Source organism: Furipterus horrens, unplaced genomic scaffold (assembly GCF_987537825.1).
Source record: "Furipterus horrens unplaced genomic scaffold, mFurHor1.1.pri manual_scaffold_2, whole genome shotgun sequence".
NCBI classification, from domain to species: Eukaryota; Metazoa; Chordata; class Mammalia; order Chiroptera; family Furipteridae; genus Furipterus; species Furipterus horrens.
This window is the reverse complement of record NW_028327172.1, coordinates 101,941,680-101,964,060: the sequence shown is the minus strand read 5'-3', so window position 1 is coordinate 101,964,060 and position 22,381 is coordinate 101,941,680. Positions and strand designations below refer to the sequence as shown.

The 22,381-nt window shown below is 36.5% G+C and overlaps 1 protein-coding gene across 1 annotated transcript in view; it reads left to right on the top strand.

Moving 5' to 3' along the window:
* Window positions 1–22,381, top strand: part of WDFY3 (WD repeat and FYVE domain containing 3) — a 288,940-nt gene that overhangs the window by 87,433 nt on the left and 179,126 nt on the right. The window contains exons 2-3 of the mRNA XM_090266254.1: window positions 5,113–5,323; window positions 17,396–17,519. Coding sequence (XP_090122380.1) covers window positions 5,144–5,323; window positions 17,396–17,519 — 304 coding nt within the window. The 5' untranslated portion in view covers window positions 5,113–5,143. The remainder of the gene's footprint in view (window positions 1–5,112; window positions 5,324–17,395; window positions 17,520–22,381) is intronic.

Genomic DNA, 22,381 nt, shown 5'->3' with positions numbered 1-22,381 from the left:
TTAATTTATCCTGTTCATTTGCATAAACACAACAAGAGCAGAAAATGGCCACTTATGATCTTTAGTTCCGCTTTGCTGGAACTTACGCAAGGAACATTTAGGGTGACCTTCAGTCTGCCCTTCAGGGCACAGAAGCAGAACCACATACCTGGCATTCAGCCTTGCCTGTAAACACCTGTCTTTTCCAAGGCCTTCTGGTTTTCCCTTGTGCCTTAAGGTCCCATCTAGCCATCTCTCAGGAAAACAACCTTCATTCCTTCCCTGGAAAGATTGCCATGGACTGCACATCCATCTAAGGTACCAGGCCTTTTATCTGGTGTACTTTTATTACCTTTGAAAGTCATTCCCAGTTCCTCAGGGCTTTTTGGTAACAACCAAAGCCCAAGCATGTCTCCTTTAGGCATGACATTCCAGTCAAAGTCTTAGTTAAAAAAAAATACACCTCTATTAACAACTGGTCTTATTAGTTCTATGCAAAGAAACTTATGTCATTACTTACATCTTTAGAATGCCAAACTCTGGAAGGATCAGATAGGGAGAAAAATATACAGTGTGAAGCAAAATCCTTGTCCTTCCAGTATTCATTGAACTTGCATTTCCATTCTTTATATTTTCATTTTTCTCCCACTAAAAATTTTTTTTGCTTGTTTTTCCATTATAGTTGTCCCACTTTTTTCCCCCTCTTGCTTCCCTGCACCCTGCCCCGCCTTCTCCCACATTCAGTCCCCACCCAGCTGTCCATGTCCATGGATTTCCCTTAGCCATGTGATTTATTTATTTCTTCTCTCATGGAATTAAGGAGAGACTTAGAAATTAAGTGTTTAGCCGGGCTACTCAAAGGCAACTATTTACTTGACAAATACATTTTTAAAATTTAGGCTATTTAATTATTATGCCCTTCTATAGTTTAAGTAATGGCAAACTGTGTAAAGGATTTGGAGTGGGCATTGTTAAAGTGTCTGCGATTTTCAAGCAGTAAGAGAAGGTCTTGGAATAAGAAATACTGCCTGGGCTCATTGCAGTAATTATCTCATTGCTGTTTAAATAACTCCCTGTTGGCAGTACAAACACTTTTCTCTTGTGAAACAAAATACAGTTCTTATATAGAATAATCTTTATAAATATTTCGAAAACCCCTAATAACATTTCCCCAAAATAATCATTCTGTCATCATTGTTATATTTTGCCTGTCCTATATTGCTTTAGAAACCTCTTGTTGAGCATCCAATTAAGAAATACATTTCCCTTTAACTTCTTAAAATCATTTTGTAAGTCTCTAAAACAGTGTTGTAAAGAAATTGAAAACTTATTGAATGCAACTGATATGTTTGACAGTTTATAGTTATCATGTTATTTTATGTGTGCATTACACTAAAGTTGTGAAAAAAAGATTTTACAGATGAGGGAAACCCAAGATTCAAGGGAGTTAAGAGCCTTTCACTTGAATTTACTTACCATATTTTTCACACCATAACACACTTTTTTTTTCTCCCACGAAGTGGGGCGCGGGGGGAATGTCTGTGAGTCTTTTGGAGCAAATATTGCATCACAGACCGTGATGTTTATTACCTGACCCGTCGTCAGTGGTGGCGACAGCCATTAGAAGAGGAAGTGATGGGCCCACGCGAAACCCCTAGGGATGCTTAAATGTCCCACTTTACTGCTGAATCTGAGGGCGTCTGGTCAGTATGAAGATAGCGAAGAAAGTGATACCAGTGATTGTGAGCAACTGAGCTTCATAAATTCTGACACAAGCAATGATGAGTTTTTGGGGTTCCCAAAAAACTAGAAGAGTACTTGAACCTTAAAGTCTCTCCTCATTTATTAATGATAGTGATTATGGTTCTTAAAGCACTGTTGACTGCTGTTCACTTTACATGGTTGAAATATTATTCTGTTATATTTTATTAAGTATTTTATTACACCATTTGGTTCAGATTTTTTTTTTCTTGTTTTCCTCCTCTAAACCTAGATGAGTCTTAGTTATGGTCAGGTGCGTCTTATAGTGCGAAAAATACGGTATCTTATATGGACATGTTTGTACAGCTTTGACTGAAAAGTGCCTATTTTTTTTTCTAGTCTTTTACTCTTCAGGTAGTTCTTGGTCTGAATATACTTTAAATATAAAAATTGATGTGCAGACAAAGCAATGATTTAGCAAGCTGAGATGCTTATGTGTTTCTTAGGAGAAAGGGGGATCTTTTACTATCATCTGAGTAATTTGAGACGTACCTGTAAACCCAGTTAGCTGATTGATAGCTATACTTTTGTATCTGATAAATATTAAAATAATAAGGGTGCAAATAGCTTGATTACATCTAGTTAATGGTTGTCAGTATGTGATCATGTGTGTGTGTGTGTGTGTGTGTGTTTTTACTCAGATGAAAGTTGATTAGTGTATGTTCTAAAAAATCAAAAAGATTTCTTCCACATTCTAATTGCTACTTGGCACTAAATAATAAATATACTAGGGTCACAGTTTCCAAGAATTCTGCAATTTAAAATAAGCATCTAAATATGAGTAAAATGGGGAAGGGCATTTGATCAGGAGTTAAAGATCTGGATTCTCATACAATTCCTTCTTATTGTTCTTGTCTTGGGCCTCACTTAAAGATGAAATTAATCCTGTATTCAGCTAGCCCACTTATGTTGGAATAAAGAGCAAAGGAAATAGTCTGAAAGTGCTTTGAAGTTCTCTAGATATAGAGTGATGCTTCACTTTTTATTTTCTTTTTTAAAGACATAGGATCCCCCCCCCTTTGAAAGCTGGGGAATCTCTTAGAAAAACGTTTTTGAAATATTAGAGGATCATGAACCACCCCCCCCCCCCCAATTCCTAACCTCAGGCTCTAGGTTATGAACTCTGGCTACAAGCCAAGGAAAAAGAACAGAGCTATGCATAATCTAAAATGTTAGCTAATTTACAAACATTTTATAATTCAGTTCAAATTTTGTCCTTGTTCTGGGGATTTTTTATGACTACACACACCAGCACATAATAGGCTATTTGAATATATTTTTGAAATCTTAAAAAAAAATATTTGGAGGACTTGCCTGTTTTCCAAGAACGGCTTTGAACTAGATTTTTGTTTGTTATTTTGCAGTTGACGTTCCCCTTCGCCTTTGCCTGTGTGTTTAAGCATTCTTCCCTGCAATTGGACCCCTTAGAGTGTATTAAGTGCTCTTTGCACATCAGTCACCTGGCAAAGACAAGCTCTAAGAGTGAGTCTCTGCTCCTCTTCTGTGATGAGTCACATCATGCGGCCTCCTGTTACAGTCAGACTACAGTGCATAAGCACGTGCCAATAGCCAAATATGGAATTAACTCAAAATTCTCAGGGTTGCATGTTTAAGATGCTAGTTCTTCTTATAGTTTTAAAAAATCAATAGACAGATGTTTAATAAATAAAGCTGTAGCCTTGTAGTAGTCTTTCATTTTTTAAAGAAACGGCATGCTGTGTTATGTGGTTGTGTATTGTGTTGGCCAAAAAGTCCATATGGTTTTTTTTTTTTGTTTTTTTTTTTGTAAAATAAAAGATGCATTTTTCATTTTCACCAATAACTTTATTGATTTGGATATTTTGAGTATGTTGGCTATCTCCTGCGTGGTATAATGTTAATTGTTCTCAATTAGTGTTTCAATTTGATCCCTACCTACTTCAAATGGCTTACCTCACTGTGGAGTATCGTCCAGTGAGAAATCTGCAGTATGAAATTTCACAAACCACTTTTGACACGTTCAGTCAACAGCACCTTCTCCACATGCTACACAAATCGTTTTTTTTTCTTTTTTTTGCGTTTCAATTGTGTTTTTACCTTCCTTGAAATAATAAAGCACAATATGCTGAAAATATTGCATATTTTCTTCCATCTTCAGTATTAAAATGGCTATCAAAAATTCACCAATTCGGATAATTTTTTAAAAATGCAAGTTGGTATGACAGCTGCCACAATACAATCTAACAAAAGTGTTTCAAATGAAGTTAAAGACAACTAAGTGCTACTAGAGCCATCTTGCAGAAAAAAATCAACAATATTTTTAGCCAACCCAATAGCAAAACTAAAAATTAATCTTCAGCTTATTCCTACTTTTTTACAGATTAAAAAGCAAATTGCCTTTCTTTCAGAGTCTTTATATCCATAATGTCCTCCCAACCTTCCTGATTCCTTTTGTAAGATATCCTGTTTTTGTGTCTGAAATTAGCTAACTGCTGGCACAGTTAGTGGTGGTTTAAAAGGGCTGATGATGCTTTCTGAAAGCTTAGTGTTATTGATTCTGGTATATACTCTAACCCCATGGTTGGTTTGTTTATTTCTTAACTGCAGCTCTAGTGAGGGATACATTTTACATTATGATGCAGTACACACAAATACCACCTTACCTAAAATAAGTTTTATGAAATAATAATTGCCCTTATATGTGTTCAAATACCTTTTAACTTTAAAAATACTCATCATGACCTACTAAATGAATTAGTATGACCTTACCAAAGGGTTTCAAACTGTAGTTTGAAAAAGTGCTTCTTCAGTTACATAATTTCACTGTCATCTTATGATTTATAGAATATTGGGATATCATTTTATTTAATTTGTATATTTTTAAACTATAACATAAAGGAAACTCTTTAGTAGGTACCAAAGTGTAATCCTTCATCTAGAAAAAAATAAATTTAAAGAATATTGGGGTTTTTTGGGGGGGGAAGTTCTTAGTTTGGATGTTTTGAGGTAAGGGTGAATTTTCTGTTTTTTTGTTCTTTTACAGGTACTTAGCTATTAAGCAATATATTGATAGTAAGATGTGTGATTCCTTTATTTGTTGAACTCTTGATATGACTAACTTAATTGGAATCATTTGTTACTTGTTCAGTTAATGGTTTACATTTTATACAAATTGTGTCAAAGCTAGGATAGTTGAGGGCCATAATTAAATTTGTCTTTTAGGGAGATGTATCAGAATTAGCTTTGCCTTTCTACCTTTCTTTTTTAAAGAAGTAGAAAAAATATTTTAGTCAGAATTTTCTATTTTGTAAGACTTTTTAAGCTCCTTATGCATGCCTAACCTGATCAAGATAATGACATTTTGACTGTTCTTGGGTGAACTTCTTTCTACAGGATTAGAAGTGTTTATCACCAACCCGCCAAGATGAACATGGTAAAGAGGATCATGGGTCGGCCGAGGCAGGAGGAGTGCAGCCCGCAAGACAACGCCTTGGGCCTGATGCACCTCCGCCGTCTCTTCACTGAGCTGTGCCATCCTCCTCGGCACATGACTCAGAAGGAACAAGAAGAGAAGCTGTACATGATGCTGCCAGTGTTTAACAGGGTAAGTCCAGGTTGCCAAGCACAATTTCCAGGAGTGGGTGGCACTGCCAGAATCTTAAGGTTATAAGTCATAGGTAGGAAAAATGATAAAATGAGTTCGTTTCTAAAAAGCTTGACGTTTTTATTCCTTACCTTCAGTTTGCTGTAAAATAATGTGACTTGATGTGAGACCTGGTCAAAATGAATTATACTTAGTCCTAATAGATAAAAGGAAGACTGAGCATTTTGTAAAAGGTTCCTCTAATGGTTGGGTTTGGGAAGAGGGATAGATTGTAAATTATCATTAGTTATTTCCATTATTCTTTTTTAAAGTATATTTTATTGATTATGTTGTTACAGTAGTCCCAATTTTTTTTCCCTTTGCTCCCCTCCACCCAATACCCACCTTCCTTCCAGCAGTCCCACACCCCCTTAGTTCATGTCCATGGGTCGTGCATATAAGTTCTTTGCCTTCATCCTTTCCTGTTCTTAACTTCCCCCTGTCTATTTTGTACCATCCTGTTATGCTTCTTAACCCCTGCACCATTTCCCTATTTCTCCCCCTTCCCCCTCCCAGCTGATAACCCTCCAAATGATCCCCATACCTACGATTCTGTTCCTTTCTGGTCTGCTTAATTGGATTTTTTTTATTTTTATTTTTTTTTTTAGATTCGGTTGTTGATAGTTGTGAGTTTGTTGTCATTTTAATGTTCATAATTTTTTATCTTTTACTTAAGTAAGTCCCTTTGACATTTCATATAATAATGGCTTGGTGATGATGATCTCCTTTAGCTTTACCTTGTCTGGGAAGCACTTCATCTGCCCTTCAATTCTAAATGATAGCTTTGCTGGATAGAGTAATTTTGGTTGTGGGTTGTTGCTTTTCATCACATTGAATACTTCCTGCCAGTCCCTTCTTGCCTGCAGAGTTTCTTTTGAGAAATCAGCTAATAGTTTTATAGGCACCCCTTTGTAGGTAACTCTGCTTTTCTCTTGCTGCTTTTAAGATTCTCTCTTTATCTTGAACCTTTAGCATTTTAATTATGATGTGTCTTGGTGTGGTCCTCCTTGGTCTAGCTTGTTTGGGACTCTGTGCTTCCTGGACTTGTATGTCTATCTCCTTTGCCAAATTTGGGGAGTTTTTCTTCATTATTTTCTCACATAAGCTTTCAATTTCTTGCTCTTTCTCCTCTCCTTTTCGCACCCCTGTGATTTGGATGTTGGCATGATCCAAATTGTCCCTGAGGTTCCTATGCCTCTCCTAATTTTTTCAATTCTTGTTTCCTCATTCTGTACTGGTTGACTGTTTTTTCTTCCTTATGTTCCAAATCATTGGTTTGAACCCAGTTTCCTTCTCTTCAGCGTTGGTTTTGTGTAGATTTTCCTTCATTTCATTTAGCATAGCCTTCACTTCTTTCCTTATGCGTTTGCCATACTGAAAAGTATCTGTGAAGCCTGTGAGCATCTTTTATCACCAGTGTTTTGAACTCTATGTCTGTTGGGTTGACTGTGTCCTCATCGCTTAGTTCTTCCACTGAAACCTTGATCCGTTCCCCCTTTTGGGCCATATTTCTCTGTCTCCTCATCTTGACAGTCTCCTGTGTTTGTTTGCCTGTGTGTCTTAGGTAGAACTGTCGCACCTGTCATGTTGTAAGGGGCGGAGCCTTAGGTATTTATCAATGCTGGACAACTCCTTTCACCACATTGTGGCGCTATGTGTTGGGGAGGGATCTGAGAGGGGACAATGCTGCTTGCTCAGCACTCGCCCCTTTTCCAGGCACTTCTCCCGCTTCCGTATGGGAGTGGAGCCTCTAGCTGTTGCCCTGGCTGTTTTTCCCAGAGTGGGTAGGTCTGCGGACGTTCTAGGACCATGGGGGCCCTTTAAACAAGCAGACTTTTCTGAGAGACCAGCAGTTTCTTCCTCTGCCCCAACCCCAACTGGTTTGCACAGTCAGAAGCAATGAGGCTTTTATTTCCCTGGCCCTGGGACTGTGAGTTATTCGGTCTGTTCTGGTGCTGGGAGCACTCCCCAGGTGTCCCTCCCTAGTTTTTAAAACATGTGACTGCTGCCGCTACTGCCACCACCACACCACACCCTCTCCACCCCAGCTCTGCCCCTCCTACCTGTCTGGATGAGTATTTCTTCTTTATCTCTTTGTTGGACTTCCATGCAGCTCAATTTTCTGGAACTTCTGGTTGTCTCTAGTTTTGAGGTAGATGTATTCCTTCTTAATTGTGGAGGGAGATGCAGCGTGTCTGTCTAGGCCTCTGTCTTTGCTGGAAGTCCCATTATTCTTTTGAAGTGATGGTTTATTGCATCAAATGGTGCAGTTGCCCAAGTGCTTTGTACACTTTTAAAGAATCATCTCAGTTTTCTTTGTTTTTTGGCATGTTTTCTATTAGAAATTGAAAGAGGATAGTTACAGGACCTAGAGAGTCTAAACAGAGTTAATGTTTTACTGTATTTTATCAACTTGATCATAGGTAGTAGTCTTGGTGGGGATTTTCAAAAGAATTTTTAAGTTTTACCAAAGGTGTAAAAGTACATAATTTAAAAAGTCAAGTAGTTCCACCGTCTAATGGATGCCCTACTGCTCTCCACTGCTAATTGCTGCTGTCACTTTTAGCTCTTTCAGCTCTAAAATAACATACTTTTACTGATTGTTTCTTGATTATTCAGTCTTAATTGACTTCCTACTGAGGGATATAAAAACTAGTACATATTAATTACTCTCCTTATTCTTTCCAAATAGTATACCATTTGTTTAAACAATATTTAGTGTTTACACATTACTGATCATGGTATAAATAGTATTCACAAATGGACCTTATAGTATACCACCATTATTTTCCCACTCTTGTAGAATTTGTTTCCTCCAGACTTCATACTATAACTGTCTTCATTTTTTCCTCTGCATGTCTCTGTTTCTCCTTCTCCTCCATCTCTTCCTCTTCCTCCCCCTCCTCTTTCTCTTGCCCCGTGTCTCTTCCCATCTCCTTATTTTTCTTTCTCTTACCCTGTCTCTGTCCTTTTCCTTCTATCTCTGTTTCTCCTTCCCTTCCCTGTTCAGTCTCTATCCCAACTCTACCTCTCTATCTCTTTCTGTACCTTCTCTCTTTACCCCACTTCTATCTTTTGCTCCCCTCACCATCCTTCTTTCTCCCTGTCTCGCTCCCTCTCCTTCCTTGTCTCTCTTAGCTCCCGTGTCTCTCTCCCCATCTGTGTCTTTTCCTTTTGCTCTCTGCCTCCCTTGAATCTGTCTCTTTCCCCCGATTATGCCTTTCTCTCTACCCCCATCTCTGACTTGTCGTCTCCCTTCCAGTCTCAGTTGGTTTCTATGTTGTTTGTTCTCTCTGTGTTCGTGTTTCTGCTTGAAATTTTCTAGGCTCTTTTATTTTTCTAATTATTTTAAAATTTTACTGAGGCTTCATGATGACTCTTCTTAACCTGAAAACTTGTAACCTTTAATCCTGGGGAAATATTTTGAAATACTTTGTTAATCGTCCCATTGTTTTACATGTTTCCTTTGCTGGAATGTTTTTTTTTTTTTTTAAGTATATTTTATTGATTTCCTTTGCTGGAACTTTATTAATAATACGTTAACTCTTCTCGATTAACCTTACATTATATTTTTAACTTCCTTGAATTCATCCTTTGATTCTTTTAAAACTGTGCAACATCTCAGTTTTAAAATATCTCATTTTCATCCCTCTGAAAATATTAATTTTTTTCAAAATTTATTAAACTCCCTGCATCGTTATTTTTCCAGATTCCTTGTGTGTGTCTGTGTTCTTTCATACCAGAGTAGTCTTCAGCTGTGTGGTGATAATTGCCTATGCATTGGTACTTACTTGTGTCAAATATATAAACTTTGTGCCATACACCACAGTATGCATTGGGTTTCTGAGATAAAATAGTCTAATCTTGTGAAGGTGTAGTATAATGAGGAAGACAAACATACACTTCTGTTGAAGAAGAGAGAAGTACAACAACAAAGAAATGTACTATTAGAGACATGGGAGGATATGTCAGCCCTGAAAAGAAAGTTGTCTAAAAATGTGGTAGTTAGTGAAAGGAAGTCTCCCTTGAGAATGTGATCTGATTCTTGAGCTTCAAAAGATAAACATGAGCCAGATTGGAATTAACTGGACTAAATTAACCAAGTAGATAATTAATGTAAGAAGTTAAAGCATGAGTCAAGAGTAAAAGGCAACAAACAATTTAATATGTGCCGATGTCTATAAGCATGTCAAGGAGTTGTTTATGTCAAAGAGTGGCAAAAAATAAGACTGTCAAGATGTATAGGAGGCATACTCTTACTAAGAACTAATGCTTTTCCTGGAGGCATGAGAGCCAATGAGTACTGTAAGCCATAGAATAAGAGAGAGTAGAAGGGGCCAAGACAAGGCTTTGAGGTTTCTAATTTGGGAGACTGGGTGGATGTTTCTCAATAGCTGAGAAAGAAAGGTTTAGGGGGTAGATTCAGTATGGTGCATTGAGTTTGGATGATTTGTGAGCTTCCCTGGCAGAGGTATCATTCAATAGGCAATTAGAAGTTGGCTGGACACATATTTTTGGTACTTGTTGGCAAAGATGTGGTCATTGAAACCCTGGAGTGGGACAAAAGATTACTCAAAGTTCATACTAATGGTTGAGAAGACCAGCAGGCTAAGAAAGAACCATAGAGAATATGAATGTTAAATGAAAGAACAGTATAGAACAGAAGCCAACCATGGCAGTACAAAAAGAATCAGGAGAGAGTGGTAATAGAACTCAAGATAAAAGTGGCAAGGAGGAGAACAGTCAATACTCATATACAATGAAGAGACTCGGTACTATGAGGGCTGAAGAATTTTTTTGAAATTTACCAGTTTGGAAGTCACTAGGATGGTGGAGCCAGAAAGCAGTGATTTGAGTGAATCAGAGATGAGAAGAGACAGTAAGTATATACTTGGCTTGTAGAAGTTTGAAAGGAAGGAGAACAAAAGAGATTGGTGGAGGTGGATTTGGCAATAAAAGGGTGTTTGCAATCCCTGGCTGCTGTGGCTCAGTGGATTGAGTGTCGTCGGCCTGTGAGCCAAGTGTCGCTGGTTCAGTTCCCAGTCAGGGCACATGACTAGGTTGCACGTCAGGTCCCCAGTTGGGGGCGTGTGAGAAGCAACCACACAGTGATGTTCTTCTCCCACTCTTTCTCCTTTCCCCTCTCTCTAAAAATAAATAAGTAAATAATTTTTTTAAAAGGGTGTTTGCTTACAGATTTCTCGTATTTTACTTTCTTTTTAAAGGTGGGAAAGATGTAGGCATGCTCATAAAGAGAAGGGAAGAAACCAGCAGAAGGGAAAATCTGGAAATTTTCAAGAGAGATTGAAATTGATTGAGGGAGGAGAGCATGGAGTCAATTTCAGATAGGTAGTTGAGCCTCCAGCAGGAAAGAGACCTACGACATCCTAGGGAAAGGATTACAGGGTGGGGCAAAAGTAGGTTTATAGGTGTTTGTGTGGAAAAAGACATGCAGGTTATGATTATTACAATAGCTTTATTAACTGTGTTTTGAGTACTCACAACTGTAAACCTACTTTTGTCTCACCCTGTATTTTGTTGGGTGTGAATATGGATTTGTAGTTAAGGTAGTGAGAAGTTGAATAAAATCGTGTTTAATAACCTCGGTTTCCTGAAGTTTGTCAACAGAAGTCGTGGTCTGTTAAGAGTCTTGAGGAAGTAGGTTGACTAAGGGACTTAAAGATACTGTGATGGTCTGGAATATTAATGAAAGGGACTGAGATAGTTGAAAGGGAACAATAAAGGAGTATTGAGGACCCAGTGAAAATTGCAGATAATAAATTAATACCGGATCTTATCCATGCCTGTGTGTGATTTTGCTCTTGCCAGGCGCTCAGCAGCCTGTGCGTAGAAGTTAGGGAAGGCAGTTAAGTACATTATTGAGATTGAGGTTCTTCTGGGCTGGTAAGGCAGAAGGGCAAGAGTAGAAGGGAGGAACATAGTAAAAAAAAGACTAGTTCACATGTCGATAGGTAGGTAGGATAGAGTAAGACTAGAGGATGGAAACAGTACATTTAGAGGATGTTCATTTTTTTAATCTATAAAATAAAAGACTAAGAATGATGGAGGGAGGAGATGGAGAACGGGAACATGAGGAAAGGGGGAGGGGGATTTAAAATAGCTGTTCTGAAAACAGGAGAGAGAACTGATTGTGAGAAAAAAACATTTTTCAAGCCCTGTTGAGGTAACCACTCAGAATTTTGGTTGGAATTAGTTCTGGGAAGTTTTTTTGTTGTTTTGCCTTGTTTAGGTACTGTTGGCTGAGTATTTTGTGGTAATTTCATTCTCTCAGACTTACAACCATTTGCAAAGGTGATGATATTTAGAATGGTTAGGACAATTGTTTTTTTTCTATTAACATAAATTAATAAGTAATATCCTACATATGTATCTCATGTATTTCATCAGTTAGGTTTCTGCAGTCAGTTCAAGTGAGTATTAGGGTAGAATAATTATACAGATATATGTTTTTTTAAAGAATATATTTGAGATACTTTAGTGATTATCCTCTCTTGCTTTGACTGTTTGACTTAGTTTTCTTGAGTTCTAACTTGTCATACGTCGCATTAACTATTAAGTTGTTTTAAGTCAAAAGTTTTTAATTGGCTGATGGAAAGCACATATATGCATTGTCTTACATTTCTAATATAATGAGTGAGTTAAATACCATAAAGATTCAGTCATCTCTTAACTAATGAAAAGATAGGAAGTTATTTTTGTACCATTGTGACCAATTAAAAAAATACATATTATATTCATTGGATTATCATTAACCTAAAAGTGTCCTTTAATAAACCATCACATCCACTGAATTTTGAAATATATAGTCATATTTATTTAATGTTTAACCATTTATACATGAACATTCTCTACTAGTAAGAAATAGCTTTGATGAATGAGTAGCTCATTATGGCTCTAGAGCTCTTAACCATGATTGCTAAAAAGGAATTGCACTGTTCACTTTTGAGACTTTGCTTGATTCATGCTAAATAGTAAATAAACCAAATTACTGTTAGACATGGGCATCTATCTCCAGAATTATTTTTAAAGTGTGTTCTATAGTGTTATTTCAACATGTGTATTTGCCTTTAAGAGACACAGGTTGAGAAATGACATGTGTTGAGTCCTTTTTCTGGGCCAGGTCTCATGCTGAGTTCTTCAGCGGCCTCCTGTGATCTTCCTCACAGTCCTGCGGAGACTGCTGCTCAAGCTACTGAAGGGTTACTGTGGAGTCCAAGAATAGTTGAATAATACTATCCAGCAGTCTTAAAAACAACCTTTAGTTAAAAGCTTACAGAGAAAATACTTGATTTAAATTTATTTAAAAAGAATAGCATTTTAGTCATCTAAATATTAACTGCCATTGTCAATTACCTTGGTAGATGTTATCATACTTTATTGTATATTCTAAAATACAATCTTGGCTAAATGGATCTTCTTTTTGAAACTCCCCAAGCTTTTTTTTTTAAACTTAATCTTTATTATTTTTTAAAAGATTTTATTTATTTATTTTTAGAGAGAGGGGAAGAGAGGGATAAAGAGAGGGAGAGAAACATCAATGTGTGGTTGCCTCTTGTACACCCCCAACTGGGGACCTGGCCCACAACCCAGGCATGTGCCCTGACCGGGAATCAAACCAGCGACCCCTTGGTTCACAGGCTGGTGTTCAATCCACTGAGCCACACCAGCCAGGGCTCCCCTAGCTTTTTTAATTCATAATTTATATTTGAGAAGTATCTAAGTTGAAAACAGTATCTTTTTTATCCTTACAAATGACCTTTACTTTTTAAATTTTTGGCTTTAGAGAGAGGAGACTTAAGTTTAGAACCAAATGAGAGACAGATAGGAGCCACAAGGTGACTACTTACATATATGCAGCTTTAATAAGTATTATATAATGCCAGTACAGTTGATATGCAGAATAGGTCTGTGCAACAAAGGACTAAATTTACCCCTGAAATAAAAAGGGACAGGTGTAGGCCATAGCCAGAGCAGATGAGAGTGTGTCCTTTTGAAGCAGGCATATCCCAAAAAGAGAGGAAGGAGAGAATGCAACTGAGGGAAGCAGTCTTAGTTTCTTTTCCCCTAAGTTAGTGGTCTTGGTGGTCCTTCTGAGAAACAGGAAGAGTATAAGATAAATGTTTCTCTAATGATATTAATTGATAAGAAATCTTAGCTACAAAGTAAAATAACACAATTACATCTTAATTGTTAATTTTTAAATTCTGTTTGATATTGCAATTATTTAAGAACTAATGGTGGTCATACTGTGTAACTTAATTTTAGATATGACATTTACTATATGTAGAAAATTAAAGACACCATTTTAGAAAACTGCCAAAATTCCAAACTTTTTTATTAGGCATATTTAATTAATTTATATTGAGTGGCTTCATTCTGCCACAAATACATATTGAGCCTCTACTTTATGCATGCAACATTAGTTAACACTATTAATTTTTTCTCCCTGAGTATGCCAGAAATGTTTATTAGAGGTACCAGTAAGTTTTCTGAAATTTATTTAGGTGCATATTAAAAATAACCCTTTTAATAGCAAGTCAAACCATGTTGTTCTCTTCTTAAGGTGAACATTGCAAAGTTACAGGGATAGGGTTCAGGTGAAGTTTAATTGAGACAATATAGTACTGAGTGATTAAGGCAGGACTTAAGATCATGCAGACTTAGTTTTAAATTCTTGTTCCATCACTCCTGGTAATTATTTTTATTGAATTTGCTAGAAGGCATGTTTGTTCCTCAGTACTGTTTTTATTTTCATCTGAGTTACAAATGTCACGTATCTTGTATGGAATTATTCCTTCTGAGTTGAATATAGTACCTACCAGTCCTTGTCCAGCTCTCATCTTTGACAGATGAAGAAACTTAAGAACCACAAAAATGGGACCTGTAGTCCCTGAGAGAGGAGAATCCAGGCCTCCCGACTCTCAGCTCCATGCTCCATCCTCTGTGGCACACATTTAAGTACACGATCGAAGCATTGTGTGTTTTTAAGAAATACCACTATTTGTGCCAGGTGGTGCATTCATACCTGATATTTTTAGACTTAATTGTTGAAGTCAGTCACAAAAAAAGAAACTTCTTTCCTTTGCTACCTTAATTAATTTAATATTATCTAAAATGTCAGATTTATGTTTTAGTCCCTGTACCTCTCCAACCTTATCTTGTACCATTTTCCTTCTCATTCAAAACATCTAGCCTCACCAGCCTTTTGAGTCCTCAACTACCCTAATTTCATGTCCTCTTTGAGGTATTAGCACAACTCGTCTCACTGCCTAGAGCCCTCTTTCCTTGGATCTTTGAATTGTGACTCTTACTTGTTATTCAATATCACCTTCTCAACATTGTCATTTCAGAGAGACCTTACCTCACTTCTCCCGTCTCCCAACACTCCCTTTCAGGTACCCTATTTTCCGACTTTATAACACATCACTCTCTAACATAATTTTTATTTTAAATTAACTTGTTTGATGTTTGTCTCTGTACTAAAATGTGAACTCCCTGAGCACAGAAATCATATTTTTATTTACATTTTTATTCATGGCTCCAAATTTTTCCTGACGTATTTAGGCGATGGATAAATATTTATGACCGAATAACTGACAGAATGAATCTATCATTAGTAGTGTTAGATCACTAGACTTAAAATTGTTTATGTCAATTCAGATTAACAAATAGGACATTGTTTTTCTTCTGTAACATTGATTTTGGGTCGGTCAATTCAAGTAAGACTTACCTTTTGCAAAAATTTTCGTATGAAAATAAAGCAGTAAATGTTAGGTTGTGTGTGAAAAGTTATATGCATTTTTAATAGCATGAAGACTGCTTGAATAACCATATTCTTATATCTTCTAAGACATGATCTATTTATTAATAATGCTTACGAATAAAATAGCTCTTAAGTCTTCGGTGCAAAATATACATCGATATATTCTTGGTAATAGAAATGTTTACGTACTATATGTCTAAATTAGTTTGATGAAAGGCCTAATAATTGTCAGCAAAATATATATTTGTTTTATAAATGCCTTCATTAAACAGTTACATACATACTCATCTCTGAGTGGAGGTGAAATGACTATTCAGGCATGTGTCATTGTTTGGTCTCTCAATTTTTTTAATGTATCTGCAATTTGTTACAGAATGTGGATCTTATTTAACAGGTAACACACAGGTTAACTGTAAACATACAACATTTATCAAAATATTAGAAGAAAAACAATTTGTTGAGATCTTGAAAAGTACTGCTTAATTGCCCTGGCTGGTGTGGCTCAGTTAGCTGGAATGTTCGTTGTCCCATGCACTGAAAGGTCGAGGGTTCAGTTCACAGTCAGGCTACGTAACCTAGGTTGCAGGTTTGGTCCCTGGTTGGGGCACATGTGGGAGGCAGCCAATCGATGTTTTTCTCCCTCTCCTTCCCTCTTTCTTCTCCCTCCCTCCCTCTCTTCTCCTCCCTTCCTCCCTCTTCCTCTCTCTAAAATTAATAGATGTATCCTAGGGCAAGGATTAAGTGAAAAGTAAAGAAGTGTTTATTTGTTCTTTGAGATAATTTACAATTACTTATGTGTTAATTTAGTGAACAGACACCTGTAGTTCAGAACAGAATGTTTTAGTTTCCTTTGAATAAGGGAAACAAGAAATAGTGCATCAAAAAAGTGTGACTTAATGCAAGCTAGGAAGGTTTGGACATATTCAAATAGGGAAGATTCATGGCTCTCATTCATTCCCTTCATTGTAGTATTTTCCCTACCAGTCATGTTTTGAGAATTAGTGCTGTTTGATTTAGAAATTCTAAGATATAAGATGAGGTTAGTGGATTCTATATTCAGCCTAGAACTTAGCGTAGTAGATAAGCTTCTGCTTTTCACCATTTGATGATATCTGTGTACTATCAAAGAATCTTAAATTCTTAATTTAGATTTTTTCAGAAAAATATTTTCTAAAGTAACTTGACTCAAATTCTGTAGATAACTAGTCCTTGGCTTTTAGATTTACGTATTTAATCACTCATTCAGCAAATTAGTATGTATAAGGAAATGTGGCTAGATTTGGTTTATTGAGAGAGTTGTAATTTTAAACATGTTATTTACATCCAAAGAAACTGTTTAAGCATACATTTTGTAACTTGATTTTCAAGTCATACCACACTTTGAAATGCACAGAGTAAAAGAAAAAAGTTGACAATGCTTTATTAACCTTTTGAGTGCCATGCATAATTGCTAGGCTATTTTGCTGAGAAATGCAGAGTTAATGAGAAATGTCTATTAAAACATTATTATTCGTAATAATTTGCTGAAAATTTCATGACATATAGTAAATACACTCTTCTTTTGTAAGCAGTGTTCTTTGATGCAATTTACCAAAAAAATTATTGCATTAAAATTATTTTATTATAACAATTATTTCAGAAAAAATAAATTTTTTCCTTCAGTATGACTTTTGAAGTATAATATATGGCATAATATAAAACCTATGATTATAATTTGAAAAAACACATGGCAGCATGGATAACAAGCAAGAAGTATGCCAAATATTGCATAAATTTTTGGATGAAAAAACTATAACATACAAAAAAATGAACACAAATGACATTTACACTAGAGACATATATCAGTAGATATCAACAGTGAAAAACAGTTTGTAAACAAAAATGAAGTGCAAAAACAATACAATAGCAAAAGCTTTCTTATGCACACCGCATAGTTCCAATGATTATTGCAAAGATAAACGAAATTAAAAGGACCATTTAAAATGTAAGTAAAATTTATAACAGAATAAATATGTCAGTATTTGGACAAGCATAAAAATTTGAAATTTGGATCAACGTGAGAAAAAGTTTATTAATATATAAGCTCAGGTACAAAAAGAGAGAACAAAACATAAGATATGAATTATCCCATTGTTATTTACATTTACAGTCACTGGGAGCGACACTGGCTCTTTTGGTAAAATGTGTCAGCATCACTCATGGCAACATTGGCACTCAAAGGGTTAAAAATTGTTTTTTCTCATCCACAGGTTTTTGGAAATGCTCCACCAAATACAATGACAGAAAAATTTTCTGATCTTCTGCAGTTCACAACACAAGTTTCACGACTGATGGTAACAGAGATTCGAAGGAGAGCATCAAACAAATCTACAGGTATTATTACAGAAACCAGCAAAAACTGATCTATTTGAATGAACAGTTTGGTAAAAGTGTTACTTAAATTAAATAGAAAAGTGACCTGATTCTAGGCATGTGGATTTCAATTACCTGTCTCATTCATTTTCTTATAGTTACATTCTTCTCTTGGTTTCAGCATCTTCTAATTTTGAGTAGTTATATCAAGACTACTTTCCTTGGACTGCTACCACCCTCTCCCCAACCTTTTCAACAATACTCTGTTTTCTTCATAACAAAATCCAAATTCTTAGCATGACATTTAAGGCAAAACCAGAAACTGGTCCCATGTATTTTTTTTTTTAGCCTACACTTTTTAAAGATCAGTTTTTATTGTTATTCTATTACAGTTGTCCCAATTTTTCCCCCTTTACCCTCCTCTGCCCATTTCACTCTCACAGTCAATTCCTACACTGTTGTCCATGTCCATGGGTCATTCATACATGTTCTTTCCACCATTATCTCCCTCTCCCCTTCCCTCAGTCTGTTCCATGTTTCCACGCCTGTGGTTCTATTTTGTTCATTAGATTCCTTTTCTAGGTGAGATCATGCATGGTATTTGTCTTTCACTGACTGGCTTATTTCACTTAGCATAATACTCTCTAGTTCCATCCATGCTGTCACAAAAGGTAAGAGTTCTTTCTTTCTTTTGGGTAGTATTCCATTGTGTAAATGTACCACAGTTTTTGATCCACTCATCTACTGATGGGCACTTAGGCTGTTTCCAGCACTGGACATATGGATGACCCGTAGACACATGAAAGGATGCTCAGCATCACTAGCCACCAGACAGATGCAAATTAAAACCTCAATGAGATATCACCTCATACCTGTCAGAATGGTCATCATCAATAAATCAACAAACAACAAGTGCTGGTGAGGATGTGGAAAAAAGGAAACCCTAGTGCATTGTTGGTGGGAATGCAGACTGGTGCAGCCACTGTGGAAAATGGTATGGAATTTCCTTTAAAAACTAAAAATGGAACTGCCTTTTGAACCAGCTGTTCCGCTGCTGGGGAATATACCCTAAGAATCACCAATTCAGAAGAACTTGTGTACCCCTTTGTTCATAGCAGCGCTATTCACAATAGCCTACACTTTTTAATTTCTTGTATCCTTTTCTATATTTCTACCAAACCAAGTTGTTTGGAGTCCCAGCGTTGTCTGTGCTCTTATTTCTATTCTTTTCTTATGCTGCTTTACCCAGTAAGAAGAATCTTGACCATATCAATATTTCTTAATCTTCCCAGCTGGGATTAAGTTACACCTTTTTGATGGACTGTTTCTTGTTTTCCTTATTCAAAGAAAAAACAACTTTCCCTTCTGAACTGCTTTTTGTTTTTCTACTCCATGAGTGGTATTTGGGTATGTGTCTTTATTTTCCTATTTGAACATAAACTGTTTAGGGGTCTTTATATGACCTACAATCTTGAACACAATGCTTCACATACACTAATACACTAGGTCTTTTATGAATGTTGCCTGAATACTAGTCTTTTTTTATAATTAGGTAATTTTAAACTTTATAAAGTATCTTTCCTTTTGCTCAAGATTAAAATAACCTGTCTTGATATTAATTACCATTAGTCATTTTCTAAATTAGCAATATGTTTGAGGGATTTTATCTTAACTTTATTTTGTTATTTTGGGTTTTTTAAAGGTTGAGTGATAGCTTTCTTGTTGAAGCATTAGGGTAAGCAATTAATTAAGTTCTGTTTTTAATGTCTCTTTGGGAAAATTATTTATCTTTACACCCCATCAAAAATTTTTTCAATAATAGTGGTAATGCCTTTGTTATAAAATTTAACTTTGTTTTTTATTTTTATTAAAATTAACATAGGCACATAGTTTTGAAGGTCGAATGATTAAAAGGCTTATTTAAAACAGCATATCGCTTCTATCATCCTGATTTACAGTATTCCCTCACTTATCACGGGTATTACATTCTAGACCCCCCCCCCCCCCCGGTGATAGGTGAAAATCTGTGAAGTAGGAACCTTACATTTATTTTAGTATTTATATATATTTTAAGGCTTTATAAACCCTTCCCACACACTTATAAACTGTTCCCAGTCCCTTATTAACCTTTTCCACACTTTTATAACGCTACTTATGTTCTTAAACGTATTCTACACCCTTAAACCTGTGTAACTTTAACAACATACATATACAGTACTGTGTGGGAAGGGTTTATAAGCCTTAAAATATATATAAATACTAAAATAAATGTCAGGTTCCTACTTCGCGGATTTTCACCTATCGCAGGGGGATCTAGAACATAATACCCGCGATAAGTGAGGGAATACTGTGTTTGGTTTTGGGTTTTTTTGTTTGTTTGTTTGTTCGTTTGTTTGTTTAAAGAAATTTCATGAGTGAAAATTTAACTATTGCTGAATAAGCTGAGTTCCTTCATCTTCACTAAGGAAGATGATGTCTTTTGGCTGACAACCTTTCATGTACCAGGGCTTGGCACAAATCCCATCATGTCATACAGCATGGCTTTATTGCAAAAAGTGGAAACAAGAAGGCACAGGTCCACCACTCTCATTGTCTCACAGGAAAGTGTGCTTGGGAGATCTCCACTCTCCCCCAAACACAACATACAAACATGAATGCAATTTTATCAGTGAAGAAACACAAGCTGCTTGTGATCCATACTCCTTGAGTAATTTGTTGGATGTTTATAGGAGCTGTTTGACAATGCTAGCTCTTTAGCCCCAGAAGACTTTGGGGTTAAGGGAAGTTAGAGGCCCTCCCATTAGAGTGAAAGCTACCAGTGTCGGGGGAAGGTGAACTAGGTGCAGCACCTCTGGAGACATGGTTAGTGAACGAGGGCTGTCTTATCTAACTCTTTCTCCTGGCAGCCCAGGCTGCCTGCTCAGGATCATATTGGAAGATCTTACAGCTTGCATTATATTTAGCCTCCTTTCAGTGGGTATCAGATTCTTGGTTGGAAGTCATTTTTCCTCAGAACTTAAAACTCATTTATTTGGCATATTCTAGATGTCTGTACTGCTATTAAGATATGAAACTTCCTAGATACTTGATTCTTTTTCTGTGCCCTATTTTTTTTCTTATAAAAGCATTTAGGATCCTCTTTTTGGCCACCCTGTTATAAAATTATATAATTTACCTTGAAGTAGGCCTGTATTTGTCCATTATGCTGAGTACTTCTTAATCTGGGAATTCATGTCCTCTAAGGTTTTATGAATTGTTTAAATAATAATATCCTCCCATCTATTTTCTCTTTCTAGTCAGATATACCTCTAAGGCACTCATTTTCTTATTTTTGTCGCTTATTTTCTGTATTCATGTTTTTAGCTCTGCTTGCTAAGGGAGCTCTCCAGTTTCGTCACCCATTCCTCCTATGGAATTTTTTTTTTAATTTGTGATAAAATTTTAATTTCTAAGAGTTTGTTTTTTATTGTGTGTGTGTGTGTTTTTTTAATATGGATTCCCTTCTTTTAGCTGAGTTTTTGTTTTTCCTTTCAGATTTTCATGTCCCTGTATAGTCTGTTTAAGATTCCTCTTTTCTGTTAATTTGTTTCTGTCTCTTGTCTCTTAGTTGGAGAATGTCCTCACATATCTCATCCTCGGCCATCTGTTCCTGTATAAGAATGGGTGGAAAGCTGCTGGGTAGCTTTGTAATTGTGGGTGGAGCTTGCAGCTCTGGGCACCAGCCCAGGATGGTCCTGCTGGGCCATTTTGATGACCATCTTTCCCTGCCTAGATGGAGTCCCCAGAGAAGAATATCTAGTCTTTACTTAGACCATATATGTATGATTCTGAACATTTTGGAAACCAAGTATGGGAAAGGTCTGAGGACCCTCATCATTTATTCCAGTACATGAGTTTCTACTTTATCTTTTTGAACCCATAGGTGTGCCTGGTGTGCTTTTATCATCTCTCCTCCACCCCAATCCAAACACTGTCTCCTACTCTTTGCAGTGAATGAACCTCCAGTCTAGTGCCCGCTTTGTAGTGGGGACCTAGGGTCCAGCTGCTTTAAAACAAAACAAAACAAACTTGTTTACTCATTCTATAGAATGACATTTGGGTCATATAGGTTTCAAGTATACATTTCTGTGATACATGATCTGTATATTGCATTGTGTGCCTGGCTGCTCGTAAAAGTGCTTTCACCAATCCTCGGTGCACTGTTTCCATGACCTCTGCTTCCAACTGTAGCCAGTGCCACCAATTCCTGAGTCTCTTGGTAGCTCTATTGTAGTTTGGTTGTTTTTCCTTGTAGTTTAGTTGCTTTTCCTACACTTTAAGATTCTAGGATTTACTAAATCAATTACCACTAACTTCTGTCCTATTTTAGTAGTCAAACTGTTGCTGTTTTTATCTTTCCTATTCTCTTTGTCTTTATGGGTTTATGCTTTAAAAAAAATCCTTTTACAACTCTTTTAGTGGATGTGTGAACATGGTCCAGCTGACATAACAAAATACCATAGACCAGTGACTTACATAATTTTTTTTTTACAGTTCTGGAGGCTGAAGGTTTAGATCCTAGTGTCAGCATGATTGGCTTCTGCTGAGATCTCTCTTCCTGGATTGTAGATGGCACCTTCTGGATGTGGCCTCACCTGCAGAAGGAGAGAGAAGGCTCGGGCCTCTCTTCTTTTTTTTTTTTTTTTTTTAAGTATATTTTATTGATTATATTCTTACAATAGTTCCAAATTATTCCCCTTTGCTCCCCTCCGCCCAGCACACCCCCCTCCCCTAACAATCCCCCCTCCCCAAGTCCATGCCCATGGGTCGTACATACAAGCTCACCTGCCTCACCCTTTCATATATTCTTCTTCTTATTTTTATTAAGTAAATAATTATTTTAA